This window comes from Trachypithecus francoisi, unplaced genomic scaffold, assembly GCF_009764315.1.
Source record: "Trachypithecus francoisi isolate TF-2019V2 unplaced genomic scaffold, Tfra_2.0 Contig01440, whole genome shotgun sequence".
Classification (NCBI taxonomy): Eukaryota; Metazoa; Chordata; class Mammalia; order Primates; family Cercopithecidae; genus Trachypithecus; species Trachypithecus francoisi.
Genome location: NW_022681431.1, coordinates 1,331,718 through 1,349,279, shown reverse-complemented (window position 1 = coordinate 1,349,279; position 17,562 = coordinate 1,331,718). Strand labels below are relative to the sequence as shown.

General features: G+C 36.0%; 1 protein-coding gene across 4 annotated transcripts in view; it reads left to right on the top strand.

The window, feature by feature from the left end:
- SGCZ (sarcoglycan zeta) overlaps nt 1-17,562 on the top strand; it is a 1,239,166-nt gene that overhangs the window by 1,209,714 nt on the left and 11,890 nt on the right. For all 4 annotated transcript variants that reach the window (XM_033225918.1, XM_033225907.1, XM_033225909.1 and 1 more), the window contains 2 exons: nt 5,300-5,372; nt 10,874-10,997. In XM_033225918.1, the coding sequence (XP_033081809.1) occupies nt 5,300-5,372; nt 10,874-10,997 (197 nt within the window). The remainder of the gene's footprint in view (nt 1-5,299; nt 5,373-10,873; nt 10,998-17,562) is intronic.

Sequence of the window (17,562 nt, the reverse complement as noted above, 5' to 3'; positions counted from 1 at the left end):
TCCCTTCCCCAAAATAACTTATTTTCTTCTGATTTGGAGGAGCAAACTCCTTTCCATTTGTATTTAAGGAGGAATGAGAAGAGTTATTAGTATACAAGTTTTGATATGTTTGAAAAAAAATCATATAATTCTGTTAGAAATTGAAAGTACTTTAGAGATCATGTTATTCATGATCTGGTTTTTAATTTTACAAATAAAAACCAGAGGGCTTTAAATACTTGGCCAAGATTTAGAAACAAATTTTAAGTAAACCTGGGAATAAAACAAGTCTATTCCCAGTTTAATCTAGATTTTAATACTAATTTAGATTTGGGGGAAACATGTAAATAAAGAAAAAGTAAGGTAGGACGACTTCCAAAATGTTTGAATATATTTACTAATTCAGATTCAAAATTGAAGATCATAAATAAATAGGAACCTTTCTGTCCCTTGAGATATACAAAAATATCCCTGGACCTTCTCCCTATTTTAGTGGAAGAATTTAAAATGCTGTCTAAGATTCCTGTGAAGTGCTATAGGCCTGGGAGGCTAGCTGTTCATGTCCTGTTAACCTTTGCCCCGTGGACTCTGGATTCCTCTTGTAGCTTCTCTTTCACATCATGTTGATATCTAAATAAAATCCATTCCCTTCTTTGCATCCCCTCCCCCTCACAAAAAAAAAAAAAAAAACCCTCAGAAAATTAATGATCATAGTTGATCTCATAGGAAAAATAAAGGCCAGCAAAAGTTCTCATTTGGCAAATACCAAGTCAAATAACTTAAAAATATAATTTCCTGCCTGCTTTTCTTTTTCTCAATGTGAGGTATTCTTGCCTTTCTTGGTTGGTTGTTTGCCTTCTCTCTGGTGCTTATCCTTGGGTTTCCTTTTCTTGTGCTACCTCTTCTTCTGGGACCAATGACTCCTGTCAAAATTATATCTATGCCAATGGGTGAATAATGAGTACCACAGGATATAACATTTATAGTATAGATAGCATTTAGAATAGAGATAGCCACATCAGATGAGGTGCTTATATTTAATTTTAATAATTTGTTTTTGAGGGTGTAGTATTTTATGTTAGGCATTTGTAAAGGGTAGTATCCTATCTTATGATTTAAACTCTTTAAATACAAAGTAGGACCATAATCCATATCTGCCTTTTTTCCTTTCCAGCAAAACAGAATATGCCATCCTCATTCTTTCCTGCAGAAGCCAGAAATTATCATATGAATGGCTTCTACTACTTTTGGACCCTGAATTTTCTTTTTTCTTTTTTTTTTTTTTTTTTTTTTTGAGACGGAGTCTTGCTCTGTTGCCCAGGCTGGAGTGCAGTGGCCAGATCTCAGCTCACTGCAAGCTCCGCCTCCCGGGTTAATGCCATTCTCCTGCCTCAGCCTCCCGAGTAGCTGGGACTACAGGCGCCCGCCACCTTGCCTGGCTAGTTTTTTGTATTTTTTAGTAGAGACGGGGTTTCACCATGTTAGCCAGGATGGTCTCGATCTCCTGACCTCGTGATCCGCCCGTCTCGGCCTCCCAAAGTGCTGGGATTACAGGCTTGAGCCACCGCGCCCGGCCTGGACCCTGAATTTTCTTACCTCCTTTTTTCCTGACAATTGCAATAGCCAACAGTGTAGGTTTCCCCTATGTCTTGTAACATTGTAGTCAGTTTAAATTATCTGAAACATCCTTTATAGGATTATATCATCAAGCACTATTGAACATTATACCCTTTTGAACAGCCCCTTACAATAGCAATGAAAAACAAACATGTATTCAGTAAGTTTACATATGCATATTAATATGTATCTGTTATGTTCCTTTTGTCCTGTTTATGTCCATGCTTCTTTTTTTGTTTCTATGGTTTCTAGAGCCTGTGATGAGAATTCATGACAGTCTTTCTTTGCTCGAAGTGAGTGTAAATCAGCTCTGTCCTTGTGTATCAAACGAATGTTGATAAATTGTTAGGGTTTCCAGGTCAAGTATAACATGCCTTACTAATTTTGAATTTACTTAATTACTCATGACATGCTTTCAGTATAAGTATATCCCCTGTAAATATCCTTTACTTACACTAAAAATTGATTTTATGTGTATCTGAAATTCCAATTAACTCAGTGTCATATATTGTTATATTGCCAAATCTTGCAACCCTATTAATAATCCATTCTGCCCAGGCCAGAAGGCAGTGGTGCAGTCTCAGCTCACTGCAACCTATGCCTCCCAGGTTCAATCTATTCTCCTGTCTCAGCCTCCCAAGCTTCTGGGACTACTGTGCACCACCATGCCCAGCTAATTTTTGTATTTTTAGTAGAGAGGGGATTTCGCCATGTTGGCCAGGCTGATCTGGAACTCCTGGCCTCAGGTGATTGATTTGTTTGCTTCATCCTCCTAAAGTGTTGGGATTACAGGCATGAGCCACTGTGCATGTTCTGATTTTTAATTTTTATGCTGTTAGAGTTCATACCTGGTTCAGGTGGCTTTAATCATCCCTTACTGATTTCCTTTAAGATTATCTGTGTAGGCCGGGCTCAGTGGCTCAAGCCTGTAATCCCAGCACTTTGGGAGGCGGAGACGGGCGGATCACGAGGTCAGGAGATCGAGACCATCCTGGCTAACATGGTGAAACCCCGTCTTTACTAAAAAATACAAAAAACTAGCCAGGCGAGGGGGCGGGTGCCTGTAGTCCCAGCTTCTCAGGAGGCTGAGGCAGGAGAATGGTGTAAACCCGGGAGGTGGAGCTTGTAGTGAGCTGAGATCCGGCCACTGCACTCCAGCCTGGGGCAACAGGGCAAGACTCCGTCTCAAAAAAAAAAAAGATTATCTGTGTTGCTTATTAATTTTGTACCTTTGGCTCATTCAGGACAAAAACAGGGAGAGTGACTATCTCATTTTCTAAAGGCCTGCATTTTGTCAATTACTCATATTATTTAGTTTACAATTTCACCCTTTAAGTGGCATGATTACATATTTATTTCCTCAAGAATCCTTTAAAAATGATTAATTTTATATTGGAACTGAGAATCGAGACCTCTGTCAGTTTTTATTTCTCATTGAAAATTTAAACTTTTGATGACATTCTATTTTTATTTTCACTGATATAATTTGTGCTTAGTTACTAAGTATGTCATTATGTATTTGAAAGTAAATATTACTGATGTCTAATTATATTTCTGTCACCTTATCTGGCAAATTTTCATAACCAGGCAATAGTGGAAAAATAATTTTTCAACTTTGCACATGGATAACTATCTTTTCTTGGATGCATATCTTATTACAAAATGCCAGAGTCTCTCTTTGAGATATACAAATGTATATCTTGTAATATTCTTTCAAATGCTATCTCCAGCATGATCACAAAATTACTGTTACCTCCAACTACTGTTTTACTTTTAAAGACCCATCTTAAGGAACGTTCCACTTGGAGAAATAAAATAAATATCTTCCAAAATATCAACAGAATAAACTCCTTAAAGAAGTAATTTTTCAAAATTCATGAGGAAAAGTTTTAAAAACAAGGACCATATGTCCTATAGAGTCTCAGGAGAGACAGAGAGAGACAAGAGAGAACACTATTAAACCCATTAAGTGTTCAACAAATTCCAATAGCTTTTACCTTATAAACAGAAATCTGCAATCTTAGGGATTTACTGCAGCAGAACCTGGTAAGTGTGCCCTCAGAACCAGAATATAGATGAAATCATACAGTCTTTGAAAAATAACTCTTCCTTTTCTATTCATGATCAAGGTCTGTATTGTTATATTATGCAAAGGAGTCATCTGATGGTTCTAATACATTTCCATATATAGCAATTTATTTAATACATTTCCATATATAGTAATTTATTTAATACATTTCCATATATAGCAATTTATTTGTAAGGAATTGGAATTTTAGCTTTAATTTCCTAGTGGCAATTTCATCATTGCCTCTTGAATTAATATGCTTTACATGATTTTTTCTCATTAGACAAAAGCAGATTTGTTTTGTATGCTTCAAATATATATTTTTATGTTACATTGTATAATTTAGCTAGTGTTGAAGCCACTGATGGAACAGATATGAGTGTTGTTCCAACTAAGAAGTCTGAAGAAGATTAGATCAAAAAACAAAATCATAAAGTTTATTTGGAGGGTGATAATCAGACATTTATGCAAAATTACAGAAAAGATTTTCTCAGTGTCATCTTATTTGGAGCATTTTTTTTCCACTTGATTTTGGTCATTGAAGAATCCTTCCATTTTACTTAAATTATGAAAAAGCTATGGGAATCTGGAAAAAAAAAAAAAAACTAGATTCAGTAAATGAAAGCTGAATCATCAACGTCCTGAGAAAAGTGTTAAGAGTATATGACCTCTTTGGAAAACTATGATGCCATATGAAACCAACTATAACAACATGATTTAAAGCAGTTCATGGTTTTAGATAAAGCCCTCACCCCAGAGAGGTCAAAGTAACGTGACATGTTCTCTGTCATTTGGTGGTTACTGTAATAAAAGGTGGGAGCTCTGTGTGTAAGAACTGCTAAACATCTATGAGGGTATGTCTGTAAAAACCAATAGTAGGCTACACTGGAGCCCACCTCCACATTTTTATTCATGACCTGCTATTATTTATAGAAACACAGAATTAAGTATTGTGACGTATCCCTCCGTCAATTTCCCTTAACTGGAAAATAAGGCAGGAGACAGAGATGAGCTTTTGTTCTTTAAGGAGAGAGTGGGAATTCTTGACTTTTATACATAATTTAATTTTAAAACCAGTTAATATATAATGACATTTACATTTACCTGGATTGACTCTTCCCTGCCTGGTGATATTCTTCCAACTCTTCTCATTCATATCCTGTGATATGGTTTGGCTCTGTGTCCCCTCTCAAATCTCATTGAGAATTGTACTCCTATAATGCCCACATGTTGTGGGAGGGACCTGGTGGATGATGATTGAATCATGGGGGCGGTTTCCCCCATAATGTTCTCGTGGTAGTCAGTAAGTCTCATACGATCTGATGGTTTTATCAGGGGTTTCTGCTTTTGCATCTTCCTCATTTTTCTCTTGCCACCGCCATATATCAAGTGCCTGTTACCTCCCGCAGTGATTCTGAGGCCTCCCCAGCCATGTGGAACTGCAAGTCCAATTAAACCTCTTTTTCTCCTCAGTCTTGGGTATGTCTTTATCAGCAGTGTGAAAATGGACTAATACATGATATATACCTGTTTTAAGTTTTCTCTCTTTGGAAGAATATCTGATGCAGAAAAATAGAGATGAAAGTCACTGTGTGGACTTGCTTATACTGACTGCTATATTCATGCTACCCCCAGGCACTGAAGGAGCCGTATTTGGGCACTCTGTGGAGACGCCGCACATCAGAGCAGAGCCATCCCAAGATCTCAGGTAAGGGCTTCCTCTTACACATGTGGCATGAATTCCATCACTGTTGATCAGCTTTAATATATGAAGAACTAAAATAGACAGCTCGACAATGTTTCCCCCAATATACTTCAAATAAATACAAAAATGAATATATTAGATAGGAAGAATGTAGAAAACAAAAGGCAAAGGCAGTTATAGAGTGAGAGGAACTAATAAAAATAGGGATGCTGAGGTCGGGTGTGGTGGCTCACATCTGTAATCCTAGCACTTTGGGAGGCCAAGGTAGGAGGATCACTTGAGATCAGAAGTTCAAGACCTGGAAACATAGTGAGACCCTGTCTCTACGAAAAATAAAAAATTACTTGAGCATGGTTGTGCACATGTGTAGTCCAAGTTAGTTAGGAGGCTGAGACGAGAGGATTGCTTGAGCCCAGGAGGTCGAGGCTGCAGTGAACTATGATCATGCCGCTGTAGTCCAGCCAGACCCCATCTGTAAAAATGAAACCAAACACAATAAAAACAACAACAACAAAAGGAATGCTGGAAAATCCAACATATATAATGAAATATATGACATATGTAGGAATAAAGACAGGGCAAATAGGGAGCTGAGAAAACTATAAATGACCACAGAGTATTACATAGAGGGGAATATGGAAGCAAATGGAAGCTAATCAGAAAAAGGCAGAACTTAATTGGACTATGATGGGATTCCTCAGTCTAATATTTCCAATGGAATAAACTACTTCCTGACAGTGTAATGGTTCTAGGAGGCAGTTATATGTAAAAGCTCTCACCACCCAGAAAATTCCAACATTATAGGGAATTCTTCCCAGGATAATTATTACCACCATTGATTAAATTCAAAATATTAAAATCTAGATCCCTCATACAAAACTGCTCAGTGGATGTTCTTAATTCAATACATAAGATTTGGTGATTAATTACGGTTTAATAATAATTAACTTATGATAGGTAAATTACATTCTGAAATGCACTTATTATTGTATAGGAAAAGGAAATATGGAAATACTGCTGTTAAAAACTAATCACATATTAAAAGTCACTTATAAAGTTGGATCAAAGTATCAACCTGAGAGACACAGTTGCTGTCTTGGGAAGCAAAATAAAAATATTAAGTTAAAAAACCTTTTTATTCATAAGGATTGGTGTTTAGCCCTTCACATTGGATGAGTGTATACGTACTCAGACGGAAACAAAAAATAAAGTTGAAAATCTTTAAGGCAACAAAACCATACTTTACAACAGTAAATTTTTTAGTCCTTTAGAGTCCTATGATAAAATTTCCTGAAGAACTCAGTTTCTCACTACCAGAGTAACACAGATTCAAACAAGCTAGGGAACAATATTATAAAAAAAGTGGCCTTCTTCAAGGACTAAGACTTATTTTAGAAGAGCAACGTAATAATTACCTACTCTAGATAGAAACGCTAGGGATTTAGGAGTGCTGAGGAGTGTGTGTAAACAGCATCTCATAGGGTGCTACAGTCTGCATTTATGGCTTTTTTTTTTTTTTCAGGGAGGAATTCAACAACTTTTGTGAAAATATTTATTGTATCTTTCTTCTCCTAACAAACTATAAATTCTATTAGCACAGGATACACATGTCCCTTGTTCATCCTTAATGCTGGAGCAGCCAGCATTGTTATCTTACACATTCTAGTTGCAGTAAGTATTTGTTAATGTGACTTACTGAAACTTAGCAAAGATGAAAAAATGGGGATATTAACTAAATGAGTGGGATATAAGGAAAGTGGCTGCAGTCATTATTGTATTACAAAGGCACATATGAAGGGCATTGATTGCAATTTTTTTCATCTGTGTTTTAATACAGACACAGCTGTTTACTAATTTATTCAAGAAACAAAAAATTACTACATTTATGGAAGTATTTTTTAATTATTTACATTTATTCTTAAAGAAGAAATATTTTTTATTTCTGACGTTTTAGTAACTATGGAGAGTCTATTGTTAAAAGAAGAATAAGAACCAACTGGTATTTTAATTATCCTGCTGACATATTTCACAACTCATAAGTGAAAATGTGAATGATATTATATCTAGTGTACAGTGTTTCTGGTTTTCATTTTCTAATTATTCATCATTATTTAAATATTGCACTAAGCTGGATTTATCAGCTGCTTGTAAAAGCAGACTGGCAATCCCAAAGATTAGTGTTACTAAATTTCCAAACTGAAACAGAAGCAAAGTGGAGTAATTATGTAGGTATTCAGTTATTTATTTGTGTAATGAACATTAAAAGCAGGGTGTTTGAGAAAAACTTCACAAGCCTTGCTGACAGTTTTCCTCTCAGAGAAATAAGTACTGTTACTTGATGCTTAGTTCTAATCAACACCGTTTCATTGGTTGGCCAAGTCAATAAACTGTTAATTTAGGGAGTAAGTAGCCATGTTTTCCTTGATTTAGACTTCAGAAAAGACAAAATTTCAAAAGTTTATTAATTAATAGAGTATTAATATTTTGGTGAAGAAATGTGGTGGATTTCTATAACTTATTTATTCAGCAGATGTTTGATGAGTGTCTAGTATTTCTCAAGTTCTGTGCTGGTTTTCATGTGCATTTTAAAACTGCGGATTTTCTTTGATTTTTTTTTAGATAAGATGATACTGTTTTGTAGTATGGAGTCTATATTTTAAAAGGCTAAACAATATATGTTAAATAGTTAACAAAGACATAATAGTAAATTTGCCCACAACAGCCCAATGTTCACTCTTTTTTATTTCTTACATTAATATATAGTTAAGTTGCTACAGTTTGAAGAGTTTCTGTACCTATGGTAAAAAGTGATGAAATTAATTATACAGTGCCGATTTCCTAAAGATTTATTTTTGGGTCTGAGATCCATTAACTACAGAATAAGAAAATAATCTGCACTTGGATTCTGTAAAATGAATTAATATTTAATCATATATTTGGCATCTTTTCATAATTCTCATTCTTGCAAAAATACACCTTAACACAGAAATATTAAGGTTTGCAGGCTCCAAGTTAATCTCTAGAAACACATAGCTCTAATATACATCATTAATAATCTCTAGAAACATGTAGCTCTAATATACATCATTAATATATTCAAGGAAAAAAACTCTATTAAGCAGTCAGGATGTTGTCTGAGACATTTCCTCAATAAAGGGGTAGATCGCTTTGCTGGTGTTCTTCTACCTATGAGAAGAACATTATGATAAAGTAGTATATTTGCTTTCCTTTCCTTTTCCCTCCCTTTCTTTTTGTTTCTTCTGGATGTTTAAGTTCTGCTTAATACTTTACAACTGCATTCTTGCAACTTAGGTTGTTTTAAAGTCTGAATTATTTTTTCTGAATGTTGAGAATTCTTCTAGAGATTTAGGCCACAGACTTTTTAAATTTGATAGTTGCATAACACCTTAAAAACAATATCTTGTTGCATCTTTGGTATATAAACACCATGGAAAACAGAATGCTTTGAAGAACCAGGTGGTAGAGGGACTTGAGTTAAACATTAATCCTTCTCTCGGGCATACTACTAGCTACCCACTGTGAAAGCCAGTCTGAAACTCACTGCTATATTTGCTGTAATGTTTCCACATGAATGCAATTATAATTCACTAATTCCATTGACTATTTACATAGAAATCCACAAGTAGTGCCAATAATCTTAGGTTTCCTTTTTCAACGGGCTTTTTCAGAGAATATTTCATAATAACATGAATAGTTTAATTGAAAACCTCTACTATAATATAAGTGTGTGAAACCCTCCTCAGTGAACAGGAGAATTTTCATACAAGAGAGAAGTGGGACACTTTTCTTTTTTGAGACAGAGTCTGGCACTGTCGCCCAGGCTGGAGTGCAGTGGCTGATCTCTGCTCACTGCAAGCTCCGCCTCCCCGGTTCACGCCATTCTCCTGCCTCAGCCTCCCAAGTAGCTGAGACTACAGGTGCCCGCCACCATGCTCGGCCTCCCAAAGTACTGGGATTACAGGCGTGAGCCACCGCGCCCAGCCATGGGACAACATTTAATTGTTGATACTGTGTTGCTAAGAGTCTGCGTAGTTCTAGAAGGGTTATGTATCAGGGAAAATCAGTGATAAAAGTACATTTTAACATTCAAATTTTGACATTTCGATACTGTGCGTAAAATGCTAATAGTAAATTGTGTAAGTAGTGGGATTATGAGTGATTGTCTTCAAGTTTTCAAATATTCTATGGAAATCAAATATTTTATGGAAAATACGGGGAGTTCTGTTGAATTAAAAAATTACATTTGTTTATTAAAAATAGATATATTCAAACCCTCTCCCCTCCAGGGATTATATGAGGATAGATCTCCAAATGGCCCATAGAGAGTAAAATTTTAAAGTTGCAAGAGAAAATGAAAGTGTTGAAACCATTTCTAAATGCTGGTTCTGCTCCTTCCATATCACTTTTAAGCTTTTCAGTTTGACTTTCCTGCCGGGAGGGAGCTGAACTCCAGTAGACCTAACCATTTGATGTGGTTTTTTCTGCAAAACAACTCTGAATTCATTGCCTCAGAAACCGGAAACAAAACCAATTGTGCTGGATAATGGTGAATGTGAGCCTGAGGGGACCCTCCTCTTAAACGCCTGTGGTCAAGGGGATCACAGGCAGTTGCATCCCCAAGGCAGAAAGCTGATCTAAAAAGACCAGTGCATGGATCCTACCTCTTCTCATACTAGCACTTTTTACCACTGTATTCTAGTTCCTGTATTGTGTCATTTTTGCTTTTTCTTTAGTGTCATATTTGAAGATAATTTGAAAACTGCCTCCCAACTCTCTTTCTGTAGGCATGACTGTGTAAAACACTTGTTTTTTGCCCTTATAATTTATGTAGCCAACCTTCAATCACATTTATACTTGTATATTACCCTCCTATTGATTTTTCTTTCCCAGACTAATGTCACTCATTCTGTAGACCTTTCACGAGGCCATCAGAGTTAGTTGATGTAGAAAATGTCTTATTTCATTATTTTAATCAGTTTCTAGAGGTGTCAAGTTCATAATATTTTGTGCATGCCTGAAAGTTTGCAATATTAACGATTTTCATTAACACATTCGTGTTTACAAGACAGGGACTCTTTATTGAGGAATACATATATCTACATCCTAAACTGTAGTAAGTTTTTTATTAAACCTCCATCATTAATATTAGTGAGTTATTCAAAATTTTAGCATGTATACTTATCACACCCTACTTTTCATGAGCATTATGAGGGGAAATGGCAAAAGAAACCATAAGCAAATTGTCATGAACGTGAGAGCCAATACTTGATGGGAATAAATGTAGATTTTTATAAAGAGCCAAAAATAGATAAGTCAATCAAAAATTGTTCTAAAACTCATTTTGGCTTTGCCTAAAATGGTAGGACTTTTCCTTTATTCCTGTCTGGTCTGTATGTTTTTCTGGTTAAGTTGACTAATGTTGTCTTGCAATTTATTAAAAATTTTCTTTTTTCTATGAATGATTTTTTTTGTTTTTCCCTTAGGCTTGAATCACCCACCAGATCCTTGATCATGGAAGCTCCTCGTGGGGTCCAGGTGAGTGCTGCTGCAGGAGACTTCAAGGCCACCTGCAGGAAGGAGCTCCATTTGCAATCTACAGAAGGGGAGGTGAGTCCCAGAAAGGTCGACCCTGGTCCTTTACTGCTGAGGGTGCATGTTCTCAAATTATATGCATATGGTTCCAGGGGAAGCATAAAGAAGTGCTTGGTGGAAAAGTTTAAATTACACAAATATATATTTCTTGAATATGAAATTTGGTAACAATGTTACTAAGTTACAACTCCATTTATTTTCTACTGAAAGATATTCCTTCACAAATCAATTATAAATGGGACATCTAAATACTTGTTATTAATTATATTTATCTGCCCAAATACTTTGTATTAATTATATTTATCTGCCCATTTTGAAAATACAAGATAGTGTCAAGAATAACGACAGCCCTTTTTAAATTCTTGTTATATCTTGATACTCAGAAAGTTCTTCCAGAAAGCACTTTGGTTGTTTGTTTACATAAAGTACCTTTATTTATCTAAAAGGAAAACAAAAGTTTTACTGTTTATAAATTATCATTTCATAAATTTAGGTTTAATGAATTTCCTGGATAAGGATGTACACATTAATATTTTTATTTTATATTACCTTTATTCCCTAAGCATTTCCTTTAAATCTTGTTGCTACTCCTGTAGACGTAATCTTTTTATCTTGCTGTCTGCTTTAAATAATACTTTGTCTTTGGTGTTCTACTCTTCCACTATAGTTCCACTATAAAGTCAAAAGTATACATGTATCTTATTTACCGTAATTGCTGTATCTGTAGAATCACATTTTAATCAATTCTGGAAATTTGCATTATTTCTTCAGATAACTACTCCTCAATTTTCTATGATCCTTTTCTGAAACTCTGAAGACATAACTTTGCATTTTCACACCTCCCACATCTCTTACCCTCTCCTTCCCAGTTTCCATTTCTTTTTCAGGTCTGTATTTTTAGGGTTCTCCCCAGTATCTAATCTCTTATTTTATCCATACATTGAGCTTTTAATTTTAGTGATTATGTTTTTAATTTCTAGCATTCTCATCTTTTTCTTTTTTTCAAATCTGGACATCTTGGCAGATGCTTTCATGCCTGTTCATTTTTAATTCTACCTTAGTTGTTTTAAATGCTCATACATGATTCATATGCTAGTCTGTATATTTTTTCTACAATTCTGAACATTCTTGACGGTCTAAATCTGTTGTATTGCTTTTCCTACCAATACATTCCCTTACTAGAAAATACATTTTATTTTCCTCTTGTGTTATTTATGTAATTATGAGCCCACAAAGGTCAAATTATGAGACGAAAAAGAATGAAAGGAGGAGTTGAAAGACATGTTCTGGAGTATTTCAGTCCTCTTCAGATACAACGATGAGGTCATAATTTTATACAGGCAGAAGGAATATTCCTTTTTTTATGTTTATACCATTATCTCAGTTACTATTTCAAGATGAATTTTAACTATACATTTTGCTTCCTTTTTAAAAGTAGATTTACGGGTAGGACCATATTAGAGTCTTAGCAGATATTACAACATAAATGATCTAGCAATCTAATGTATAATATTTTGAAAATATATTAATATATTCTGTCAGGATTTCTTTCCCCTACAGTTGTAGACTACAATCCTTTGTCTAACACAGCAGGATGGAAGTCTTTATTAAACATCTTGAATTCTTTTGAAAGAGTTGCTTTGATAATGGTAACTGTTTCATTCAAATTGCTCATAATATTGATTATTATTAATATCTATTTTGTCCCATATAAGAATCATTTACATATGTTCTTTTATTCATTGTATCAGCAGAGTCCTTTGATTCAATTATATATTATAACTTCATTATCAAATGAGTATTATACTGTAAATATATCATAGCCATAGGTTTTAATCTGTGGATTATTTTTTATGGTAACAAAATAAAAGTACAGAAAGGCACAGCACTTAAAACAGCATGTCTTTTTCCTATGAAGAAATATAATTTACTAAACAATATAAAGGGATATAATGTCCTTATCCTTAGATAGTTTTTAAACTACTTAATATCAGTCATGGTATTGAGGTATCTAAAATGATGGATGAAATGTAGGAGAATGAAATGGTATGTAAAATTCTGCACTGTTGAAAATTCATAGTCACTTCAGACATAGTATTGTAAAGTATTTCAGACTCAGTCTGGAAACCAACATAAATTGTAGTTGTATGGAGAATACTTTAAGTGGTAGAATGGCATATGTAATACAATAACAGCATATATACCACAAGATCACAGAAAAATAATAAAGCATTTTTTTTTTGAGACGGAGTCTCGCTGTTGTCACCCAGGCTGGAGTGCGGTGGCATGATCTCGGCTCACTGCAACCTCCACCTCCTGGGTTCAAGTGATTCTCCTGCCTCCCTAGTAGCTGGGACTACAGGCACCTGCCACCACACCTGGCTAATTTTTGTACTTTTAGTAGAGACAGGGTGTTGCCATGTTAGTCGGGCTGGTCTTGAACTCCTGACCTCATGATCCTCCCGCCTTGGCCTTCCAAAGTGCTGGAATTACAGGCGTGAGCCACTGCACCTGGCCGAAAACAATTTTTTGTTTTGAAAATTAAGATACCCTTTGTGAGTCCTGGGCCAGATTTCAACAGGTGACAGAAGGGTAAATGAATTCTTGGTAGAGGAAAAACACTGGACTGTGACTTAAGAGCTCAGGGATGTGATTCTGAGATCAGGGAAGAGTTCCAGAACCAATGGATTATATGGAATTCTTGGTAGAGGAAAAACACTGGACTGTGACTTAAGAGCTCAGGGATGTGATTCTGAGATCAGGGAAGAGTTCCAGAACCAATGGATTATATGGTTTATAAGACAATATTGAAAAGCCATATCAGCTTTAGAAGTTGGAAAATGAACAGCTTCACTGCCTTGGCAGAACAGAAAAAGATAGATATGATCAAGTTCATCCATGCTGCACAAATCTAGGTAGGTGCCGGAATGCTATGTTGAAAAGAATCAATATATAACAGCCCGTTTAATCTTATGACTTATACCTCTGTGTCAAGCCAAGACAATATCATTTTCTCTTTCTCAGGACTCCATATGAATGAATTTATCCATTATAAAAAATGACTTTTTTATAAGGTTGGAGCTATGGTTGGGATCTCAGAAACATATGGAATTGTAAGCATTGTATATAGCCAAATACAATCTAAAGCAATCCCTAAATGGATAGGAGAGCCAGAGAACTATGCTGAAGCAAGCTACTCATCGCAAGACTTGAGTACTTCAAGGTTTACTCCATTGATGAGGCCTCCATAGTTCATGCTTGATTCTAAGGTGTCACCTGCAAGCCTCACTTACTCTTCCTGATCAATCCCACATGAACCCTCTTCTCCACATCTCCATTAGATTTTCATATCTCCCTCCTTAACTGGGTATGTCTCAAGGTTTCTTATCTGAAACACCAGCTTTTAATATTTCTTCAAGGTGAACTCAACTCTAAACCTGTAGACTTAAACCCCACAGTCTCAAAGCTTACCCCTATAATACTTTTGGCATTTTCAAAGCTTGAGGATGCCTTTCCTCTGCACACATGCTAGCTCCTGAAAAGTTGTAAGGAAAAGAGACTGAACTACACAAGCCCACTTCCTCTTCCACTCAGTCAACAAAGGGAATCATTTTGCATTCTCTGGGGAGAAGTAAGAGAACCCCAAGTATAACACAGGAAGAAATGGGACTAAACATCCATACCCCAAAAATGTATTGCCTTAGGTTTTTGTTTGCTTAGTTTTATGCACTTCTTGCTTTCACATCTTTCTCTTTGCTTTCTTTTTTTTTTTTTGAGGCGGAGTCTCGCTCTGTCGCCCGGGCTGGAGTGCAGTGGCCGGATCTCAGCTCACTGCAAGCTCCGCCTCCCGGGTTCACGCCATTCTCCTGCCTCAGCCTCCCGAGTAGCTGGGACTACAGGCGCCCGCCACCTCGCCCGGCTAGTTTTTTGTATTTTTAGTAGAGACGGGGTTTCACTGTGTTAGCCAGGATGGTCTCGATCTCCTGACCTCGTGATCCGCCCGTCTCGGCCTCCCAAAGTGCTGGGATTACAGGCTTGAGCCACCGCGCCCGGCCTCTTTGCTTTCTTATGACTTAACACACAAGTAACTATGGGGTAATGTATTTCAACAATTGATATCAATAAACACAAGCTGTAATCATGCTTTTTAACTTTGAATGTTGTTGATAAATGCAGCCATTCATTTGTTTTATAATGTATTCATTTATTGAATAACTATTTATGTTACGTAGAAGGTGCATGTGCAGGGTTAAACATAGTAGGAATTACTAAAAATTCAATATGATTCTATCTTTGAGGAGGATGTATTTAGCAGGGAAAGTAAGATGCAAATATGGCTATAAAATACCACATTAAGTCATCAGCAGAATAAGGTATTTAAAATAAACTGCAATGGGAGGGTCAAATAAAAAAGCAGGGGTTGCAATCCTACTCTCTGATAAAACAGATTTTAAACCAACAAAGATCAAAAGAGACAAAGAAGGTCATTACATAATTGTAAAGGGATCAAAGAGACAAGAAGATTTAGCGATCCTAAATATATATGCACCCAATACAGGAGCACCCAGATTCATAAAGCATGTCCTTAGAGACCAACAAAGAGACTTAGACTACCACACAATAATTAATAGTGAGAACCTTTAACACCCCACTGTCAATATTAGATAAACAAGACAGAAAATTGACAAGGATATCCAGGACATGAATTCAGCTCTGGACCAAGGAGACCTAATTAACATCTACAGAACTCTCCACCCCAAATCAACAGAATATACATTCTTCTCAGCACCACATTTCACTTATTCTAAAATTGACAACATAATGAACAACCTGCTCCTGAATGACTACTAAGTAAATCACGAAATTAAAGCAGAAATAAAGATGTTCTTGGAAACCAATGAACATAAAGATACAACATACCAGAATCTCTGGGACACACATAAAGCAGTGTGTAGAGGGACATTTATAGCACTAAATACTCACAAGAGAAAGCTGGAAAGATCTAAAATTGACACCCTAACATCACAATTAAAAGAACTAGAGATGCAAGAACAAACAAATTCAAAAGCTAGCAGAAGACAAGAAATAACTAAGATCAGAGCAGAACTGAAGGAGATAGAGACACAAAAAAAAAACCCTTCAAAAAAATCAGTGAATCCAGGAGGTGGTTTTTTTTAAAAGATCAACAGAATAGACCTCTAGCCAGACTAAGAAAGAAGAAAAGAGAGAAGAATCAAATAGATGCAATAAAAAATGATAAAGGGGATATCACCACCGACCCCACAGTAATACAAAATACTATAAACACCTCAAAACAAATAAATTAGAAAATCTAGAAGAAATGGATAAATTCCTTAACACATACACCTTCCCAAGACTACACCAGGAAGAAGTCGAATACCTAAATAGACCAATAACAAGTTCTGAAATTGAGATAATAATTAATAGCCTACCAACTAAAAAAGTCCTGGACCAGATGGATATACAGCCAAATTCTACCAGAGGTACAAAGAGGAGCTGTACCATCCCTCCTCAAACTATTCCAAACAATAGAAAACGGGAATCCTCCCTAACTCATTTTATGAGGCCAGCATCATCCTGATAGCAAAACCTGGCAGACACACAACAACAACGAAATTTTAGGCCAACATCCCTGATGAATATCGATTTGAAAATCTGCATAAAATACTGGCAAGCCGAATCCTGCAACACAACAAAAAGCTTATCCACCACGATCAAGACAGCTTCATCCCTGGGATGCAAGGCTGGTTCAACATACACAAATCAATAAATGTAATCCATCACATAAACAGAACCAATCATAAAAACTATGAATATCTCAATAGATGCAGAAAAGACCTTTAGGAAAATTCAACACCCCTTCATGCTAAAAACTCTCGGTAAACTAGGTATTGATGGAATGTATCTCAAAATAATATGAGCTATTTATGACAAACCCACAGCCAATATCATACTGAATGGGCAAAAACTGGAAAAATTCCCTTTGATAACTGGCACAAGACAGGGCTGCCCTCTCTCACCACTCCTATTCAACATAGTGTTGGAAGTTCTGGCCAGGGCAATCAGGCAGGAGAAAGAAAGAAAGGGTATTCAATTAGGAAAAGAGGAAGTCAAATTGTCCCTGTTTGCAGATGTCATCATTGTATATTTAGAAAACCCCATCATCTCAACCCAAAATCTCCTTAAGCTGATAAGCAACTCCAGCCAAGTCTCAGGATAAAAAATCAATGTGCAAAAATCACAAGCATCCTTATACACCAATAACAGACAAACAGAGAGCCAAATCATGAGTCAACTCCCATTCACAAATGCTACAAACAGAATGAAATACCTAGGAATAAAACTTAAAAGGGATATGAAGCACCTCTTCAAGGAGAACTGCAAGCTCCTGCTCAAGGAAATAAGAGAGGACACAAACAAATGGAAAAACATTCCATGCTCATGGATAAGAAGAATCATTATTGTGAAAATGGCCATACTGCCCAAAGTAATTTATACATTCAATGCTATCCCCATCAAGCTGCCATTGATATTCTTCACAGAATTGGAAAAAGCGACT